This window comes from Eleutherodactylus coqui, chromosome 8, assembly GCF_035609145.1.
Source record: "Eleutherodactylus coqui strain aEleCoq1 chromosome 8, aEleCoq1.hap1, whole genome shotgun sequence".
NCBI classification, from domain to species: Eukaryota; Metazoa; Chordata; class Amphibia; order Anura; family Eleutherodactylidae; genus Eleutherodactylus; species Eleutherodactylus coqui.
The window spans coordinates 73698439-73720725 of record NC_089844.1 but is presented as its reverse complement, the minus strand read 5'-3'; the positions used below and the strand labels follow the sequence as shown (position 1 = coordinate 73720725).

The following is a 22287-nucleotide window of genomic DNA, read 5'->3' as shown; positions in this document are numbered from 1 at the left end:
TTTACACCTCATCCCTGCCGCTGAGATCAAGGAATACCCCCAGAAAAGCATTGGCGGAGGAGGGATTTTATTGCTCCATGTGCCCATCCCAACAAGCCTCCGTAAATACCCGTCTTCGGAAATACCACATAGTTTACATTATTACTTTTATTGAATATTTAGGGAATGCCAAAAAATGGGGGGGGGGATATTTTTAGGGAGTCAATTTTTTTTCTGCACAAGTGAGCAAATGGGCCTAGAATTTTTTCAGTTGTGCCCTGAAATCCAATGGGTGGTTCCCTCCATTAGAGGCCTAGCCATGTGTCCTTTAAGTAGATTGGGGCTACAGTGGTATGTTTCTGAACACAGGACAAACAGGGGTATCCATTTTGTGGTAAAAGTCTTCATTCATATGTGTGCTGTACAAAAAAAAATGTTTTTAAATTGACACAATTGCCAAAAAAATAAAAATCATAATTTCTCCTTCTGCTTTGCTTAGATTCATTCAAAAACTGTGAGGTCAAAATACATAGTACACGCCTAGATGAATTCATTAAGGGGTCTAGTTTTCAAAATGATACAGGGCAGCCCACTGCTATGTCAGTGTGAGTTGTAATCCTGTATGGCGGGACGCACCCATCTATTGGCTGGTTTCTATGGTATTGTTCAAATTGCAGACTAGGTTTGTATGCAGTCACTCCTCCCCAGTCTGGGCTGGGTTGGGTGGGTGGCTGCATATTAGTCTCCACTGGACAGTCTATAGTCTGGCTTACTGCATTTTACTAGGGTCTTCAGTGATTGTGCATACCCTACGGCGATCGTGCCTGCTCTGCACCTTATCAGGTACTGCATTGTTGTCTCTTTTTCAGTAAATAATGCTTTTGTTTTCCCTCTCACCTCTGTGATTTCAATTTTATTTTTCAAAATGACGTCATTTGTGGGGGTTCTCTGTCGTTTTGGCCACTCAAGAGCTCTACAAGCGGGCAATAGGGCCTAAAACGCCTTTGAGGAAATTTTCTGCTCTGAAAGCCAACAGCTGCTCCTTTCATTTTGGGCCCCTTGTGCATACAGACAAGATTACAATGTTTCTGAACACAGGACAAACAACCGGTTCCATTTTGGGGTCCTCATTTTCATATGCAATATAGAAAAAAAAAATCTGCCTTTAAAAAGACCTTCTTGTAAAAATATGAAATTTTTTTTTTTTCCTTTAAATTGAATTAGCTCCTGAAAAAAAACTGTGGGGTCAAAATGCTCATGACACCCCTCAGTGAATATATTAAGGCCCCCTGTCCACGGACGTGTATTCGCCAGCGGTAAACCACCGGCGAATCACGCCGGACAACGCTTTCCATAGCATTGCTATGGAAAGCGCTGACCCCTGTCCACGAGCGGATAACCATTGCGATTCTCCGCTCACGGTGGGCAATTCGCAGCAAGCTGTGAATTGCCCCGATTCTCCGTGGCCAGCCTATCTATCAGATAGGGCTGACCGACGGAGATTCGGCGGCAGCTCCCTCGGCGGAGATCTGCTGCAGGACTTCGCAACGCCCGTGGACAGGGGGCCTTAGGGGTGTAGTTTTTAAAATGGGGTCATTTGTGGGGGTATCTATCATTCTGACACCTATTATCCTTTGCAATCTTGGCTTTGGGTAGGAAAATAAAGTGTTCCTCAAAATGTTGATAATAATGTTAAATTTGTACGTCTCCTAAATGGTTGTAAATAAAAACTAAAGTTTTTCAAATGTGCGTCCAAAATAAAGTAACCAGATGAAAATATATATCAGAACAAAAATCTGTACAGTATGTTTGCACTTATTTGAGATATTGCAATTGAAAATGTGAAAAAAATTTTTCCCAATTTTAGTACTTTTAATAAATATTCACAAATTCTAACTGTCTATTTTTACGACCTAAATGTACAATATGTGGCGAAAAAACATTATCAGAATCACTTGGATATGCAAAACCTTAATGGAGTTATTCTATGTTAAAGTGACACATGTCAGATTTCCAAAATATGGCTTGGTCATTAAGACGCAAACAGGTTTGGTCACTAAGGGGTTAAAGAGTTGCTGCACTTTTTACAAACTTTTGACAAGGTAAATGAGAAGCCAGCTGATCGCTAGAACAACAAGGCTACAGTACTCCCCTGAGCGCTTTGCGGCTTTGGCTATCTTCGCTTCTTTTCGACTCCTCCCGGCAGCTGAAGATGGCTGCACAGAGGTGTATTGCAAGCACTACAGACCTCTATGTCGCCATCTTCAGCTGCTGGAAGGAGCCAAAAAGCAGCATAGACAACTGAAGCAGCACAGCACACGGGTAAGAGCTGCAGGCCCCTCGTTCTAAAGATCAGCAGGGGTCTCAGTAGTGGGACTCCCACCGATCAAAACTTTTGACATGTCTCTCTGACATTTCAAAAGTTTGTGAAAAGTGCAGCTACTCTTCAAAGCTTGATTTCTTACTCAGTGTGAGGTAAGGAACATATCATTTGCTCAAACACTTTCTAACATACTTTGTTATTGACAGCTGAGCAACTAGTTACATTTTCCCCTTAAGATCACAGACATAAGTTTACATCTTGGCAGGGTGGCACTTAACGCAACAGGATTTAAATTTAAGTCCTGTGAATAGTGCGGGATCAGAAGTGAGTCAGCACCATCCTGCAGCAGGAGTCGGCTGTGACTGATAGCTGGACTCCCGCTGCAACAGCAGGGATCGATGAGAACTATTAACCCCCTTTACATCGCAGCATGTACAGGGTCCACACGGAGCATGCTCCCTCTGTAATGTCATCACATCCGCGATGTAATCGCGGAGGTTCAATGGGTTGCCATGGCAACCGGGCGCCAGGCTCTTTTGTCCAAGCCCGCTATGGCCTATGATCACTTTTATAAGCGTGTTGGTTCAGCAAACGGTGCATTGATTGGCTGAGAGCAGCACTCGCTGGCCAATCAGAGCCATCGCTCCCTGGAGGCAAGATTTATGAATGCCGCAACCAGGAAGTGATGTTCTGGTGGTGGCCATGAAATGTAGGAAACCCAGCGAAACTACGGAACTTTGCAGACCAGCGAAGGGGACCCCGGACCGCACATGTGAGGTAAGTATTAATAAGACGCCCCCCGAAAATAAGACCATGTTTCTCTTTTGGGGGACATGGCATTATGTTACTATATGAAGGCTGTCAATCAGTGAGTAAGACTACCCACTGTACTTCAAATAAGTTTTAGATCAGTAAATTAAAATTAAAACTGAATCTTTTTGCACAAAACTGTATATAAAAATGCTGAGCTCCCCTTGCTCTGAATGGTGCTTGCCGATTGAACAGCCTGTTCAATGTCAGAAGTTCCCTACAAATAGCATAGAAGGCTACACTTTTCAGCACCATCAAAAAATTATATCCAAATGCATTCCTCCAACTTATGCCATGTATAAAAAAGTTGTCCAATGTAGGTCAATGACGGTCTATGAAAATGTTACACTGTGTTTGCATTTTTGGGTAAATAAACATGGCCCTCAGTTGTACGGTCCAAACATTAGATGAACAGAGCCAAATGTATCCCCTCAATCTGCTGTTTCACAATAAAAGAGGCTTTTAAAATAGAAAAAATATAGGGGAAAATTTACTAAGCCCGACATTTCCTGTGCCAAACTTAGTACAGTTTGCCTGGGTACACGGTGCATTGGACATGAAGAGGTGCGCGTCTCTTCATGCATTTGGTATATCCCCAGCAGCTCCATGCGCCTAGACAGAAATGTATGCCACGTTCAACCTGGCGTACATCTCTAGTATAATTTACGCCAGCATCTGTAAGCTGGTGTAAATTATACAGAAATTGACCATGCCCCCTGCTGACAAGCCACACCAATTTCCCCAAGAAAGTGATGGGGCTGGTGTAGAAAGGAGAAAAGTCGCATAAGTTTTGCACAAATATACGTTTCCGCAAAAACTTATATTTACAACTTGTTTTGAGCCAGCAACTGACATAAAAATGTTGTAAATTTGCCCCATATTGCGCACGGTTTACTTTTTTTTAGAAATGATGGGCAGATGTATGCATATAAGAATACTACATTATATAGTTGCAAAATTATTCAACCTCCATAACAAATTAGTTTTTGTTGCCAAATTTACAAACTTTCAGCTGTTGGCAAGAACAATTTAAATAGCTCAACACAACTCAAATAACAAGTAGTTGCTTCAAATTCACCCCTTAATACCACTTTTCAGGACCACTGCAGTTCCAGAATTATTCAACCCCTTTATGACAAGCGTCTCTAGGACACAGTAGAGCACCCGTCTGCTGTTATGGCCTGCTGCAAATGTGATGTACCACTGTGATGGACCTCTTCCTTGACTTACCATATTTCTAACATGGAATCAAATATCACAGTCAGCAAACCCTCAGCCAGTCCAGGTATTTGATGTGTTTTATCTAGAGATGAGCGAGCGTACTCGGAAAAGCACTACTCGCTCGAGTAATTTGCTTTATCCGAGTACCGCTGTGCTCGTCCCTGAAGATTCGGGTGCCGCTGCGGCTGACAGGTGAGTCACAGCGGAGAGCAGGGGAGAGCGGGCGGGAGAGAGGGAGAGAAAGATCTCCCCTCCGTTCCTCCCCGCTCTCCCCTGCAGCTCCCCGCTCCGTGCCGGCACCCGAATCTTCAGGGACGAGCACAGCGATACTCGGATAAAGCAAATTACTCGAGCGAGTAGTGCTTTTCCGAGTACGCTCGCTCATCTCTAGTTTTATCTCAAGCACACCAGATGCAACTAATGAAGCTCTTGATTAGTTGCATCGGGTGTGCTTCAGACAACACCTGATATGTAAATATGTGCACTTATGAGGAATTCTATTAAAGGTGTTGAATATTTCCAAGACCGTAGTAGTCGTCAAAATTTGTGTTGAATTTGGAGAAACCACTTGTTATATTAGTTGTGTCAAGCTATTTAAATATTTCTTTTTTTTGATTGTTTTATTTTATTTTTTTCAAACAGCTGTAGTTTGTGAATTTGGCAAATAAACCAATTTTTTAAGTGGGGGTTGAATAATTTTGATTGTAACTGTATTCTCTTGTGATGCTACAAAAAGACATTTGCACTGGATTATTACAGACCTGGTCTATGCCTTCTATTTGTACAACTTTTATGTCCTTTTGCTTCCCCGTTCCTATTTCCTTTTAAGCCTCATCATCTTCATTGTTCCTTGTTTGTTCTTTGCTTTTTTATTGTTCTTTTTTTTTATTCCAAAGTTTGTTGGAAGTACAAACAAGAGAGAGGTTACTTCTGGGGAGAGCAGAAAGTTTCTGCTAGAGGGTGTTATAAGGTTGATTACATAAGCCCAGCACTAGTCTATAACTATTACTTGTTGGTGATGGTTTCTTTAAAATGCTCATAATTCTGTCAAATGACTGGCAGTGGAATTAGTAGGTGCTGACGCATAATTCTCCTGCGATTGCTGCATTTGAAAGACAATCATCTTTTCCATTTTGTTTCCGATGCCCCCGCACCAGGTAAAAGGTTAGTTACCTTTATAAGACTGTACGCCTGATAGCGTGTAAAGCACGGAACCCCCAGTCTTCATTATAAACATGCCAAGCTCTGTGGTCATACCACCTGGACAGTCACTGTCCCGTCTACAATTTAATGATGATTTTAAAATGTCTCTGCTACTCTTGCAGCTGAATTCTTACAGCGTTGCCGGTAAAACTGTTTTTCACACAGTGGGATGTTGTCCCTGGCAGCAATTTTCCCCGCTGTCATCCTTTTTATTTTCCTTATACTCCTCTTTTTACCCCTAGTGAGTACCTTTTATTATGTTGACATTGTATTTTTTACTATGTCCTCTGCATCCTTTTTTTGGAGTTTTCTAAAACTATTCAACTCTTTACAATGTTTAGACTATGGACAACAATCATACACTTTATTCCACAATGGAAAATGCATAAGACCCTTTAACATTGGTTGTACAGCGTGCTGAGATTTTACCCTAGGTGAAGGCAGACTATTTGTATGGTACTATAGGGGTCTAGCATCCAAAATTGCATTTGTATGATACTTTTTGTGTGTGCTGCGAAAAAAAGGTGAAATGTGGCACAGGTTTTAAAAAGTTTGGTGGCACCATTAGCAAAAACTAAAGGTAAAACATTTCTGCTGATAGGTAATTGAAAAGATGTATTTGCAGAACTAATTGGGGAGTTTTATCTACCTCCAATAATGCTGAAATTCGTGCAATAGGGACAGGGGCGTAATTAAAGGCTTAGGGGCCCTGATGCAAAAGGTGAGCTGCCCCCCCCCCCCCCTCTATCTGTATCTGTACCCGTACCCATACCTAAACCATGCTGCACAGAGGCATAACTTGAAGCTTCTGGGCCCCAATGCAAAACCTGTAACAGGGCCCCCAACTATAATGCTTTATTCATAGCACTGGGCTTCCTATATGGAGAAGAGAGGCCTTATGGGCCCCCTAAGGCTCCTGGGCCCGGGTGCAACCGCATCCCCTGCAGCCTCTATAGTTACGCCCCTGAATAGGGAGCCAGAAGACTTTTCTATATTCTGTATTTATGTTTGTTTGCCATTACTATTGCATATTCCTACATGAAACTTTGGTTATTTTACTTTTACATTGTCTAAGCTTTTGTATCTGAAGCTCTCCACTTACCTTAAATGCTGATTCAAGGCCATTCGACTCGTCAAAAGTCAGGTTCAAAATTCTGCTCAAATGATGGTCAAAGCTGTTAATTTGTTGACAATATTTCATGTAGTCAATCAGAAAACCCTGAAAATGATTAGTAACACGAAACATGTTGGAACAGTATATTCTATAGAGAATGAATGATATGACACGGTGAATTAAACAATGTGTAATATTCTTGGCTAATTGATATTTCTTTGAACTCGCTGTGTGTCTCATCTATGCATTGAACATTGTCTGAAATCTCTCAAGATTGGAGACAGAATCTATATACAGAGGTAATCAATCAGGGGGTTCTTGATACTGGTCACATGATTATCTCAAGCATATGACCTATTAGCCCTATTCTTTCATGCTTTTTAACCTCTTAGGGAACAGTCTATTTTGGGACTTAAAGCCTTTTTAAATGATTATCACTCAAAATTCGTTCAAATGGCCGAAAATGAACGATGGGTTGGCTTTTAAAGAAGAAGGATTGGCATTTAAACCTAACGATTATCGCTAGAAATGGATGTGGCATCTGGGCATTTCAGTCATTCGGTGTGTCGCTTGGTAGAGTTTTCATGTAAAGACAAGTGGACAATTGTTTGGTAAGAGGGCGTGTGCATCAGCGATGAAAGAAAAACATTGTTATTGTGCAAGTGCCGATTGGCCTCTGAAAGTAGGTGGTGCGCATCCTTTGTGTGCAAAAAAAAAAACACAAGGAGCTTTGTGAATTGACAATCTTTAATCGGAAGACGTAGCAAAACCAGCTGGCACCCAAAGATAAATCCTCGATGTAGATGCCGTGACCTTAGCATGCAAACTAAAAGATAGCGAATGTATTTTCAGTGCTCTTTGTAGTTTCTGCGTTGTACGTCAGAACGGCCGATGATTGACCAGCCAATGCTGGAGCACTAGGAGGGCATGTAAAAACAGTTGCTTTGTTGTCCCAACAGCCAATCGCTTTGCCTTTTTGGATGCAGGCAAGTATACCCCGTCAAACGACAACCCCCTCCCCACGAACCGCTGAACGATTGTCATTTAAACCAAGCGAAACGCAAACAACCCAACAACGTTTTTTACGCAGACTAAAAGTCAGAGATAAACGAATAATGAATGAAAAATGCATGACTGCTTGCGTTTACACGGAACGATAATCCCTCACTTTCTGACCTTTTAACACATTTTGAGCGATAATCGTTGCATGTAAAAGGGCCTTCAAGGACCAGATTCTTGTTTATTTTTCAAGTCACATCCCAAGAATGATAACCTTTTTCTTCCCCCCCCCCTCAATTTACTGTAGCTGCACTATATAAAGGTTTCTTTTTGCATGACAAGATGTATTTTTCAATTGCACTATTTTCAGATGTTTATAAGTTATTCATTACATTTTATTACTTTTATTACCATAGTTTTTTTTTTGCAGTTTTTTTCCCCCGCTGTTTACCGTACTGAAAAGGGTATTTTATTGCGGCTAGAATAAGATATCCATAAACCTGTTATATTTTATTGAGTAGACTATAAGGGATTGTAATTTTGCAGAGTGGTATGTAGTTTATTTGTACCAATTTGGAGGTACATATAATTTATCGACTAACTTTTAGAATTTTTGGGAGGGTTGGGGAGGGAGGGATACAGAAATTATGCATTAGTTTTTAGCATTTTATTTCACTGTTTAGCAAGCAGTAAAATAAGTTAATTTTATATAATAAACCATTACAATTATGGCAATATCAGATATGTATTGCCGACAAAAAATATTGAAAAAACATTAACACATTTTTTTTATTTTTTCAGGGTAAGTGAGACACTTTTTTTCATTTTAAACTTTGGTGGAAGGCCGAGGCGGTAGGAACAGCAGAGGAGTGATACATGGCTGCCGCTGGGTTCTGCCACAAGAGGAGAAAAACGAGTGGAGAATGAGAAAAAGAAGATGTAAGCAGTGCAGCATCAATCAGCAGCTACTTCATCTGATTGCTGCTGGCTGCACTGCTGCTGCAGAACTGCCCCACGCCAGACACAATCCATCTCAAGTCACCAGACTAGTAAAGAAAAAACTTTTTGCTTCTTCATTTTTGGGTTCCCCCTGTTCTGACCCTCCAATAAAGTGTAATGGGCAATCATGGGTGGGACTATTATAAAGGGTATTTTCACACAGCTAAAGATTCAGCAGCACAATTGCACCAAAATCCATGTTAATATCCGCCAAATGGATTTTGTGGGCAGTGGAAAGTTTGCAGTAAATCTACTACATCTGTGAAAATATCCTATTGGACGCTTTTAAATGAGCGCATTTTGCCTTGATATTTGACCCATGTTTTGTGGACCGTAATACAGAACTAATGTAAATCTATGTATCTATTCACATGGTCGGATTTTTCACGGCTATTTTTTAAAAACTCGGCATCTCCTATTTTTTCCATTTTTGCCTCCGTTTTGGGCATATACAGACTAGTAGACTCTCCACGGCAGAAAAATCTGTAGTAAATTCATGCCGATATTTACGTCAAAATCTGCACCACAAATCGATTTTGGTGCGGATTCACTTCATATTTTTCTGCTATACAAAGTCCACAGCTAACCTGCCCCATGTGAACATACCCTAAAAGGTCTTTTCAGAGGTTCAAAAAAAAAAATCCAGCAGGCATAGAAGGGTGCATTCACATGTGGCAGACTTGCCACGGATGTTCTGCAGCAGAAAAATCCACAGCAAGTCTGCACCAAACTCCATGTCACAATCCACACCACTTAGTTTTGTGAGTTTTGATGTTTTAGCAGAGAATATTCTATTCTTTTGAGGTGGGGGTGGAAGAGGCTGGGGGGCTTCATTATGTATGTGTGGGGGGCCCAAGTTCTGTGAACAGCCCAGGGCCTATGGTCCTCTTAATCCTCCACTGTCTGTCAAACACCATTATTGACGGCAGCATCTAAGGGGCTAAAAGGCCAGGATCATTGATTTCTCCAATCCCAGATGTTACAGCAGGAGCCTGGCTGTCAATGACCACAGGGTTCACAATGACCTAAATGTACAGCATGGTGCCTTAACTAAAGGCATTCTGTGTCATATAGATATGTCACTCTGTACAAGGGAATGGAAGGGTTGGCTCATAAATGTGTAACACCTATCTGCCGGAGGTCTGTACATGGACATCTCTATCAATCCTATGTACCACCACTCCATTCACATAAAGGGCACTCGGAATCCCTGTTCTTGTGATTGCTGGGGATCCCAGCAGCCAGACCACCAGCAATCAAACATTTATCACCTATAACTGTTGCTGGTGGTCCAACCCTTTTAATGATCCACCATGAGGCCTCTTTCACACAGGCTACAAAATTGCACGATTTTGTAGTGATGTGACGTCACTACAAAACACATGTATGAGTTTTACAGTGTTATATAAATATTTTTATGAAAAGTTCTGTACTGGTGGCCATACACATTAGATAACTATAGATCAAATTTACCCCAACTTCGCAATTTACCCCAACTTCCACATAAATATATAAGCCTGTATATTAACACAATAGCATAGTATGTCCATCCAGTTCAGCCTATTACCCCCAATATTGATCCAGAGGAAAGCAAAGAAAAAAAAATGAGGTAGAAGCCAATTGTCCCCATTTAAAGGAATAATTTCCTTCCTGACTCCAGTCTGGCAATCGGATCACCAACCCATCTGAAGTAATCAGTGACTATAACATGTAATATTGTTACACTCAAGAAAGTTGTCCAGGCCCCTCTTGTACTCTTTTGGTGAGTTTGCCATCATCATGTCCTCAGGCAGAGAGTTCCACAGTTTCACTGCTCTTACAGTAAAGAACCCCCTTCTATGTTAGTGTAGAAACCTTCTTTCCTCTAGACATAGAGGATGCCCTCTTGTTACAGTCATAGTCCTGGGTATAAATAGATCATGGGAGAGATCTCTGTATTGTCCTTTGATATATTTATGCATAGTTATTAGATCGCCCCTGAGCCATCTTTTTTCTAAACAAAATGTTGATAACCTCTCTGGGTATTGTAGTCTTCTCATTTCGCTTATTAATCCTGCAAGATTTGATCTCCGTTTGAGTAATGGCAGCCTATGGAGCTGTCCAGTGTTCCGTCTGAATGCATTTTTTGGAGCTTCAGACAGAGCCCTAGATAGGGTATGGGACACATGGGGGGAGTGAATCTTTAGTATGCTCATGACTGAGAGATTTCTATCATTGGATCCTCTTTGAGATAAACAAATCAATAGCACAACAAATCCTCAAAATACTGGTTAGATTATATTGGTCAATGCTAAAATGTATCATACACACCTTTTGCTATGAAATCACATGACAAAATGTTTACGGAACCTGTAACTTCCTTTCTACCTATATTCCATACTACAGACATATTCTACAAGCCACTATCACACCCCCACTGTCCCCATTTTATGGGGGCTATTATAATCCTTCCTATCCAGTTTTTTATGTTTTTTTAATCACTTGGAAAATCCAGATTGCCAAAAGTTATCCCAGCTGCAGAAAAATTTGACCTAGCTACATGCCTTACATCCTCACACTCTTAAAAATCAACTCATTGATCTAGATGGGGATTATTAGATTTGCTTTTAAATATAAGAGTAGAAAAACAGGTTGGAGTAACTTCTACTAGGTTTTTTCTTTTCTGCACAGGAAAAAGAACGGAAGGAAGGTGCCGCCTGCCCGCTTTTCGACAACTGTGGTAGTTTAGTTTGACAAAAAGTGAGCTGGGGGCGCAACACTTCTAGTCGATAAACGATCAACCAAGGGAATTACCCGGATCTTTTTTATAAATATTTCAAAACAGCCAGTGTTCACACCTTTCAGGACGCAAACCCTTCTTCAGAAATGGCTGTAAGAGTGCAGGCGGTATATGCAGATGATTCAGCTGCCGCACTGTGAGGGAGAAGCACAGAAAAGAGAAACCGGGTAATTCTCGTCTGATTATTTATCGACTAGCAGTGTTTATCGACCAGAAGACTAGATTTGGTTTTAGACCTTTCTGAAAACGTTTGTCAAAAATACTTCCAATAATAATGTCAAGATCGAAAAAAGATACTTACTGTATTTGCATAATCAAGGGGGTTATATTTACTCTCTTGCAACATTCGCCAAATTTCATTTGATTCCTCACTCATGATATGAACTTCTTCACTGAGAATTTTACCTCTAAAGCCTCCAATTTCTATTTTTTCCAGTTTCAGAAAATCAACGGCTGCTGTGAACAGTTCCTAACACAGGAAATTAAAAATAAAAACAAGAATTGAAAACCTCCCCAAAAAGCAGCAGTCACTCATCCTTTTGAACAACCAGATTTAGGTCTTATTCACAAGACGGTATGTGTAAAACGTTGTGGGTGTTTTACTGGTCTGTCTTTCCCGGTCTGTCATGCATGGCAGCGAATGTACTGCGCATGACCGTGTATCTCACGCACACAGTAATGCGCAGTGTGACTGTTTTTTTTGTTTTTTTTTAATTCCCCACTGATTCATAGCGGGGTTGTGTATGAATTGCTGCCCACACGTAATGTAGTGCATACGCTGCCCAAACAACATGCTGCGATCTATTTCTCGCATGTATCCACACGCAGTGTTTGTATACGCTAATGTAAATGGATCAGTGAAAGTCCATTTACTTTCATTTACTCCATTCACCACGTGTCATGCAGCCGTGCATCGTAATACTCGCCAAAATCACAGTTTTATGAATGAGCCCTTACGACTATTGCACACAACAGAGCCTGATTGTATGGCTGTGCATGGAAACACAAGTGGAGATTTGCACACAAAAATTTGCAATTTTTTTTTTTTAAATGCCACTTTTGAAAAAAAAAGTAAGCGTCCGATGGGGCATGCCACATAGCAATCAACAGAAAAACATTACATGTCTCCTGTATGAAGTAGGAGGAATGCTCAAACACAGTTGGGCTCCATAAAAGCTTATGAGTGCCGTATAATGACTAAATATAACTTGGAGGTTGTAGAATGCTTATGAGGTCTTGCTCTGGTGAGCTCTTAAACCACTGAACAGCACTATAAACTAAATCATTGGTGCTGTTCGGTTTCGTGACGAGAAGCCGGGGGATGTATTGTTAATAGTCACCCACTACCCCGCTCTCGAGGTGTCCATTGGTGGAGATTATAGTAAAGAACGCACATAGTGGTCGGAAAAGAGATTTTCAGACCACACATGAACTGTATTCAGTGGACAATGCAGGAATCAGGGAGCGGGCGACTATAAAAACATATCCCCCAGCTCCCTGTCACCTCACTGAACAGTACCATAACTTAGTTTATGGTGCTCTTCAGTGGTGACAGGTTTCATTTAAAGGGGTTGTCTCGTTACTTGACAACATTTCTGCATTAGCTCCAACTGCCTTAAAATAACAAACAGAGCAGTACTTACCCAGACTCTGTTGCAGGGATCCAACGGTTTTGCCCCGCTGTCCTTCGATGATTGTTGTGGACGATGACATCAGTGGAAATCCCTTGAGTGCTGCAGTGTCTTCATTCTGAACTCCTGGCATCATGCCGCCCAGGATGTGAGCGCTGATACCAGGAGAACGGATGGTGACACTGCAGCCTCTGATTGACTACAGCAGTCAGGGGACTTCCACTGATGTCATCTTCCAAAACAAACCTCGGGAGGATGGCGGTGCAACATGCCTGGATCCCTGCGGCAGAGGATGGGTAAGTACTGCTCTGTTTGTTATTTTAAGGCAGTTGGAGCTACTGCAGAAATGTTGTCTGGTAACTGGACAACCCCTGTAAAATAAGTTGTTTCAACCATTTATACCATATGCTACATATCACAAACAAACAAACCTTCTGTGTACATGCATTTGGGTGACTATCGATTTCCTGCCCAAATGAGCGCCATTCAATGATAAAATAACTCCGCCATTGCTTATTTAAAGGGCCTTTTACAGAAACCAATGTAAACTGTATGGGGGATGAATGACCGCTAATACAATCAACCCCATACAGTTTGCATAATGTGGGCAGTGCATCCCCTATTTATCTGCTGACTTTCGATAATATTTTGACCTGCATAAAAGATTTGATCATCCGGCATTCTGTTAGTATTCGTAATCATGGTAATCTTTCTATGTGACAAGTGACGTGCCTGTAAATGTTTATATATACTGTATATATATATATATATATATACAGGCATACATGTAAACTGTGATAATTTCCTGTGAGACAAATAATGGCACAGCAAGTGTGTCTTCAGTTCTACTGACCTCGGCTTTATAAAATCAGCCCTGATTTGGACATTCGACTGGCCTACCAATTCTACATAACTTACAGAGCCATGAAAATCAACCACACTTACAATAATTACAAAAAATGTCCTGGTGCTCCATCATCTCTAACTGATGTCTCTGGCTTAATAGACGTGCTAAGCATCATTAGCACAGTTAGAAATGCCTCCATTTTCATAAATGAATATTCAATGGGTGTGAAAGCCTCTATATGAATATGCAGCAGATGCGCAATGTCAACCTGGGGTTTAGAGATAGCTTTCTGATAACCATGTTAATAACTAGGACCAGCTCAGGCAAGGGATTCAGAGAATATATTATATGTATTACTGTCTGCAAAAACTCTAATGATTAGTAACATGTATCACTATACTATTTTTACCATAATGGTAGGATCATTAAGATGTTGTATAATACTTGGAGTACATGGGCATAATGATAACGGAGACTCTATTCATTCAGTAAACAGACTCTTAGGGATAGAATGAGGTTACTTCTAGTCATCAATTGCCTCTGAGAAAGAAATATGGCCTTTTTGTTTGTATATTTATGACCTTGTATTCTTAGTGTGTAATGTCATTCTGGGACATGAACACTCTGCAAAGTCTTACCGGCACAGGAACTGCAGAACTGCGAACTGGACATGGGAATGACTGAGAAACAGACATAAACGTTACACCATTCACACTCACGAACTGGCGAAACTAGACCGATCAGCAGAACTGCAGAACGGACTTCATACTCATGGACCAACACAAACCAATGGCTGATAAACGCTCCAAACACGCACCAAGCAAACCCGCATGTATAAACAGATGGAATAGATACAATGCGAGAAATGAGTTCGTATTTTGGCCAAGATACTTAAGCCCGCGAGCCCACTTCAAGGGTCCTCGTTGTCTTGCGGGTCTCTACTAGAGATGAGCGAACCTACTCGTTACGAGTAATTACTCGATCGAGCACCGCAATTTTCGAGTACTTCCGTACTCGGGTGAAAAGATTCGGGGGGCGCCGGGGGGCGGGGGGAGGCGTGGCGGAGCGAGGGGTACCAGCGAGGAACAGGGAGGAGCCCTCTCTCTCTCCCTCTCCCCCCCACTCCCCGCTGCAACCCCCCACTCACCCACGGCGCCCCCAAATCTTTTCGCCCGAGTACGGAAGTACTCGAAAATCGCGGTACTCGGGCGAAAAAGGGGTGTGGCCGAGTACGCTCGCTCATCTCTAGTCCCTACACTAATGAGACAACTAATCCCAGGAAACCTGCCTGCAATGCGGGGCAATTGTCCCGATAGGGACGACCCCGCACTGGAACCTAGAGATCCACAGTACCTCGTTCTAGATTAAAAAGAGCACACAGCATTTCTATTCGAGAATGTTGACATCCTATGCAAATCTTCTAATTAGGATCTGCCTTTTTTTAAATAAAGTCCAGAGCCGATAAAACTAGATTTTGTAAGAACTTCCGTAAAATCTCTTTCTCGTCTTGTTCATTGGGGGACACAGCAAAGACCTTGGCTATAGCTTCTGCCACTAGGAGGCGACACTAAGCATAAAAGTATTAACTCCTCCTGCTAGCTATACCCCTCCTGCAAGCATCGTGCTAGCTCAGTTTGTATGCAAGCAGTAGGAGCAGCCAGTAGGATACAACAATAATACTATCTATCTACAATAATAGATAATAAAAAACAATACTTACGAACTGTAACTTATTCCAACACCGTGTGTGAGTGCACAAAGGATTCTCCAACTAATACCTAATACCAGACTGGGTGGGTGCTGTGTCCCCCAATGAACAAGACGAGAAAAAGATTTTACGGTAAGTTCCTACAAAATCTAGTTTTCTCGTCTGTTATCATTGGGGGACACAGCAAAGACCTTGGGATTTTCTAGAGAAGTACCCAAGGGGGCGGGAAAATATGAGAAGTCGCATGAGTAAGGAAGCAAATCCGCTCCTTAACTGCAACTAACATTAATGAATGACTAGGCATTCAGCATGCTCAGAGACAGAGCATAAAGGGGCCTAAGTAATCGCCCCATCCGTCTTCCGTCGAAAAAAATTCCTGATAAGGAGCTTTCGAAGAGGCACCCGCCGTTCGAGTACTATGAGCCGTAACCGGCCTGAGAATATAACTGCCTGGCACTGTAACCTTGTACTGTCACGAGGCAGAGCCAGTGCAAGGATTCCCCTCAGATTTGCCGAGAACACCAGCAGCGCGCCAGCGCGACTGAAGAATGCTACCTGAGAGAGGTACTCTTGCGTAGTCAGACCGCGCCCACTTGCCGCTGGAGCGTTCCTCGGCACGAGGCACTACCGAGAAAGGTGCTCACCTGATACTGCACTGAAGTAGATCCCCATACCAGCGTCAGCAGGGGAATATATGACAGGCCGATAATGACCGTCTCCTGATGACAACCTTCGGTGCAAAGTCAGCGTCCAAAACAACGCTGTGGAGTCATCAGCGTCAAAACTTCAGGGAGTTGCGTGTCTTCCCACATTCAACCTAGTTGTACGTCAGCTTCCATATAACTCAAAGTTGTCAATCTTACCTTCCCAGTCCTCTTGCGAGGAAGGAAGCGGGATGATTCCGGACGCCAATGCTTCTGGTTGAAGTCCCATGTTGATCATCGCTGAAAAAAACCTGCGACGGAAGGTTCCTGGTTACCCTTTGACTATCTTGAAAGAGTCATCTTTGCAGCTGACTACCACCAGAATGTGGGGGACCTAGGGCTCCAGGACCGAACTCTGGTCCCTGGTCGCATAGCTTAAGCGCAGCATGGCTCTAATGCTGCGTATCCTTATGGCCCATCCATGAAACCACTAGGCCCAAGCAGTTGGCAGTACAGCAAGGGCACACCGGTACGGGAATCTCGCTGGTCCCTTTTGAGGTAACTTCAGAAGTGGGAAGGGACGACCCTCAAGGGTTGCCAACAGTACAAGTATGGAATGTCTCACAGTCTCCTGGAAGCATAAAGCAGGCAGAAAGCAAGAGGGTCACAGCGTGCTCCTGGGTCCGTCCCACTTAACTCCGTTGGACGTGTAAACTTCCTTGTGCGATCCTTGGCAAATGCTCAAGTAGCTAAATTAGGGACTGCTCTGACTTAGTGTTCTCCTTATGGCCTGCGTCTGCCCATCCACAATGTAGGGAAAACGTGGGCTGTTCTGCACCCAACCGGGGCAGCAGGGCACTCTGTCTCAACCGTATCATGCCTGTAGGCTATCCACGTCCAAACGTACGCGGCTGATAGAACTAGCCATCCAGATTTCTCAAAAAAAAAACAAGGTGACTTGCAGTTCCGGGACCGCCCGAAAGGGAGCGGCTCCCAGCAGATCAACATGTCATAGATCTTACCCGAGGGAAGCTCTCCAGATATATCTATAGCCCCCTTGGCTCGCTGTCACAGTTGTGACCCGAAATCGCCATTATACATAGACCAGACTGTGCGAAGACGAGACTCTGAGTGCACGTCACAGTCGTATATGGCGAGAACGCAGACAGAATGCGGTTGTGGACGGCTCCAGCCTGCGGCTCTCCTATACTTGGAGATTGCAGTAAATTCGCCTGCAGGAACTGCAGGTAGTCATCGCGGGAGAGATATTCGATAAGTAAAGGTCCGTTGCTCAAGCTCACCCGCTGCAGAGCGGGGAGGAGGTGCAATGTGTTTGCAGAGTTCCTATGAATACTACTCTTTCCATCTGGAAGGTACAACCTGTCTCAGCAAGGCCGGAGAAAAGTCAACAGGCCGTTTGACAATCTTGTTCATAGGACGAGACTTATTCTGGGTGGATCCCAAATGTAGTGAGCACACGTAGTATGTGGCTCCACTGCGGTAGACTGGGTGCAGGTAACTGCAAGTGGTCAACGACAAAGTAGCTAGTTGTTAGGACAGGCTAAACCCAGTCCGGCACGAGGAGCGATGCATGCACGGTATTCTCGTGCAAGTACTCTTTCTAGTAAGGAGGGTACCATAGGTCTCATCGAGACTGGAGTACGGCTAACCGTCAACTTGAGTAACATTGCCTGTAAAGCGAGATATTCTCCGCTGGGAATAAGTCTCGTATTGCAGTGACAGCACACATAGTGTGTGGCTCTGGTCCTGGACACGGACACTGCATTATGCCGCCTGCAGGGAAGTGCAGGAGGGGTGCAGAGAGCTACCGCTAGGGAGGGCTCAACCCGATCCAGACCAGACACAGGAGAGATGTGCCTGGAGAGTCCCTGTGTAAGAACTCCTTCCGAATGGGAAGTACCCCATGTGTCAGCAGCCTGGAGCAATGCTGACCATCAGTTCAAGCCCTCGTTCGTAGGACGAGATATTCTCCGGCTGAATGTAAACCTCGTACTGTAGCGAGAGCGCACGTAGCACGTGGCTCTGGCCGCCCCTCTTCGCGAGTCATCATGAACTCAGACACCGCGGTACGTCTGGCTGCAGGGAACTGCAGGGTGGGGCACCAGGAGAGCCGGACAATAGAGATGGCTCAACCGGACCGGAGTATCCACGAGGAGCGACGAGCACAGTACTCCTTCCGGAATGGAGTGCACCTCAGGTCTCAGGCAGCCTGGAGTAATGCTGACAGGAGTACGCACACTCTGTTGCCACAAGACGAGATATTCTCCAACTGGATGTAATCTCGTATCGTAGTGAGAGCGCATTTTTATGTGGCTCTGGCCGCCCCTGTCCGCGTGTCATCCAGGACTGCAGGAGGGGCAACCAGGAAACTATGGTTAGTGAAGGCTCAACCCAGTGCAGAGCGGACATGCAGGGGCGCTGCGTCCGGAGAGTCCCTGTGTATGTGCTCTCTCCGATATGGAAGGTACTAAAAGAGTCAGCAAGCCCATTAACCTGAAGAAGAACCCTGTGTTGGTGCGCAAGCTCGCTATTACATCATGTATTTTTGTTAGCCATTAAAAGGTATCATATCTACAAGGTTACGTGGTTTCTCTTGCTGGGAACAATCCCAGCAAGTCCAGGGTGATGCTGACAACCAGTTTGAACACTGTTGTCAGTAAGACGAGATATCATCTGCTGGAAGTATCCTCGTACTGCAGTGAGAGCGCACATAGTATGTGGCTCTGGCTGGCCCATCCGCGTGTCGTCCTGGACTTTGTAACCCTCATACAATAATAATTTTTCTTTGTGACCCCCTACAAGGTAATAATGCTCACTTTGTGCCCTATAAAAGTAATAATACCTCTGTGCCACCTCTGCTCCCCCACAAAATAGTGCTCCTCTGTGTTCCTAAGAATATTGCACAAATCAATAGTGTTCAATTTGTGTCTCATAAATGAAAAGTTCCACCACAAACTAAAAGTGCCCCCTCTATGTCTCTACAAAGCAACAGTGCCCCCTTTGTGTCTCCAAAAAACAATAGTGCTTCTTCAGTCTCTTCACAAACTGATAGTGTCCCCTCTGTGACCTCACATTCTGATAGTTCCTCATTCTAGGATCCTTGCAGTCCTCCTCCCCTGCAAAATGGGCTATCACAAGGGCAGCTTTATTACCTACTGAAACAGCCTGATTACAATTCCTTCCCACTGTATTCTTCATATACTTCAGTTGAAACTGGGCTATAAGCAAATACAACCACTTTTCTATTGAAATACATGAAGAATACAGTGGTGAGGAATTTGTGAGTGAAGATCAGAGAGAGATAAGATCACCCTAACGTAAGCCCCCTTTTCACACAACGAAAATCGCTCAGAATTCGCTGAAACAATGGCATATGAGCGATAATCATTGTGTGTGAACGCTGCCATTGTTTAGTTTTTGACTAAACTATCTATTTATTTATCTATTTATCTCATATCTCTCTCTATATATCTCTCATATCTATCGCATATATCTCTATCTAATATCTATCTCCTATCTCTCTCTTTCTCTCTCTATCTATCTAATATCTATCTATTATCTATCTATATTCTGTCTGTCTCATCTATCTGTCTGTCTCCTGTCTATCTATCTCACTATCTATCTATCATCTATCTCATATCTATCTATCTTCTGTCTGTCTCATCTATCTGTCTGTCTCCTGTCTATCTATCTCACTATCTATCTATCATCTATCTCATATCTATCTATCTTCTGTCTGTCTCATCTATCTGTCTGTCTCCTGTCTATTTATCTATTCCATTTTCTATTTATCTCATATCTATGTGTGTTACTGTATATCTATCTATCTGTCTGTCGCATGTCTATCTATCTATCTATCTATCTATCTATCTATCTATCTCCTATCTTTCTTTCTATCGATCTATGTCCTATTTATCTATCTTTTTATTTCATATCTATTTTTCTATCTATAGGCTCATTTACACCAGCCGATGATTGCTAAAAAATCATTAATCGGCGATCGTTTTAGCGATAATCGGTGCGTCTAAATGTGCGCCCATTTAGCTGATTGTTAAATTCAGGCTAACCTAAAAATCGTCCTTCACTCTTATCAGAAGTTCTCCATTATTTCCCCAGGATCTGAGTGCAGATAATAGCCCTCGGGCTATTTACTGCTTTCAGTGAAAGCTTCATTTGCACACTTAATTGGTACCTGAGTAGCTACTTAATAGTTTATGCAAAGGCCCATGTATGCAAGTTTATGCAAGGCCCATGTAAATCAGCCTTATCTCATGCCTATGTATCTCATATCTCTCTATCTATCTCATGCCTATCAATCTATCTATCTATCTATCTATCTATCTATCTATCTATCTATCTATCTATCTACCTACCTCATTTGTCTGTCTCCTGCCTATCTATCTATCTATCTATCTATCTATCTATCTATCTATCTATCTATCTATCTATCTATCTATCTACAGTATATATCTATTTCATATCTTTAATGCATCCCATAAGGAAGTGCGTTAAAAAACGTGAAAACACAAAACTGGAACAGACAGCTCTTGAAAACTGCGGCGTTAGGAACACTGCGTTCGAGCGCAGATCTGAGTAACCCCATTAAAATCAATGGAGCTACAAACAAATTTTCATGTAGTGCAGGATTTAGGCATGGGTTCAGGTGGGTGGGGGCCTGAGCTGAACTTTTGCAATCGGGCCCCTGAGCCTTTAGGTACGCCCTTGGGTTCATATATATATGTGTTTCATGTGCATTCTGGTGAGTATCTTCATTCCCTTCTAATCCCCTTCTGGTCTTCCGATCTTTAATTGGAACTCTACCTCATTTTGATATGTTTGTTTAGTTTCAAAGGGTTTTATTAAATTTTGTAGTCATACATGTAATAGGCTTTTGACATTCTAACGTCCCCTCGCAGGGGGCCAAATATTGCCATTAAAAAATAACATTTGCCTATTGCGGCTAATGGAATACAAAGATATAGGGGTAGAACAGAACAAAGGGGTCAACATAAAATTTTAAAACATAAATCAGTAGGTCGTCAAGAATCCATATCAACAGATATACGTGTCTGAATTGCGTGCATCAATCCATTCGGTCACTAGAATGGAGGTTAAGTAGATGATATAATGTGATGTAATCCCGGGATCTCTATGCATTCGATCCAAGGTTGCCAGATTTTCTGGAATTTTGATATGTTTGTTTATTGAATGGAGATCAGGTAATATTTGCATGTACCTGTACAGTGGGCACCCAGTATGAATTTTACAGGTAGGCTCTGTGCACCCCAGTGTGACACCATCTTGGACTTTTGCACAGTACTATATGCATAGCTTGTATATTCACAATATACTGTATATATCAGAAATTATGAAACACCTTACCTCAATATGCTGTAGCCGTTGCAGGACACTATCAAATCTTGAAAACACGAGGTTGGACGGGAAGTCCCATACTTTTAGTATATCAGAGTCTGCAGAACAGAGGGACACTTTCTCGACATATAATGTATATGTTTTCTTGAAGCAGTTAAACATGTCAATGGCCATTTGGACTCTTTCCAAGCCGTCTTCTAACTCTATTTTAAAGATCTCTTCGGGAATAAGGAAGTTCTCAGTCTTTCAGATATTTTCATTAATATTTAGAGTTGATAGCAAAGAAAAATAAATGATAACATGAAAGTAAGCATATATATTAAACAGTGAACCTTAGAGGCATATTTTAACTATACACATTTAACCCCTTAAGGTCATGGCCTATTTTAGTCCAAAAGACACAAAGATCTTTCAGGGATTTTCATCTACACTTTTCAAAAGCTATAACTTTTCAATTTTTTCGTCACCATGGCCATATGAGAGCTTGTTTTTTTGCTTGGCAAACCTACGTTTTTATTGGTATCATTTTTGGGTACATATAATGTATTGTAAAACTTTTATCAACTTTATTTTGGATAGGAAGGAAGGGAAAACACATCAATTGTACCATTTTTTTTTTACACTGTTAATGAAATG

At 42.4% G+C, this 22287-nt stretch overlaps 1 protein-coding gene across 1 annotated transcript in view; it reads right to left on the bottom strand.

The window, feature by feature from the left end:
• The window catches only part of LOC136577884 (dynein axonemal heavy chain 11-like), a 390521-nt gene extending 378718 nt beyond the window's left edge, over positions 1–11803 (bottom strand). Inside the window, exons 1-2 of the mRNA XM_066577803.1 lie at positions 11729–11803; positions 6639–6755 (exon numbers count right to left, since the gene is read on the bottom strand). Coding sequence (XP_066433900.1) covers positions 6639–6755; positions 11729–11803 — 192 coding nt within the window. The remainder of the gene's footprint in view (positions 1–6638; positions 6756–11728) is intronic.
• Between the last annotated feature and the right edge of the window lie 10484 nt (positions 11804–22287).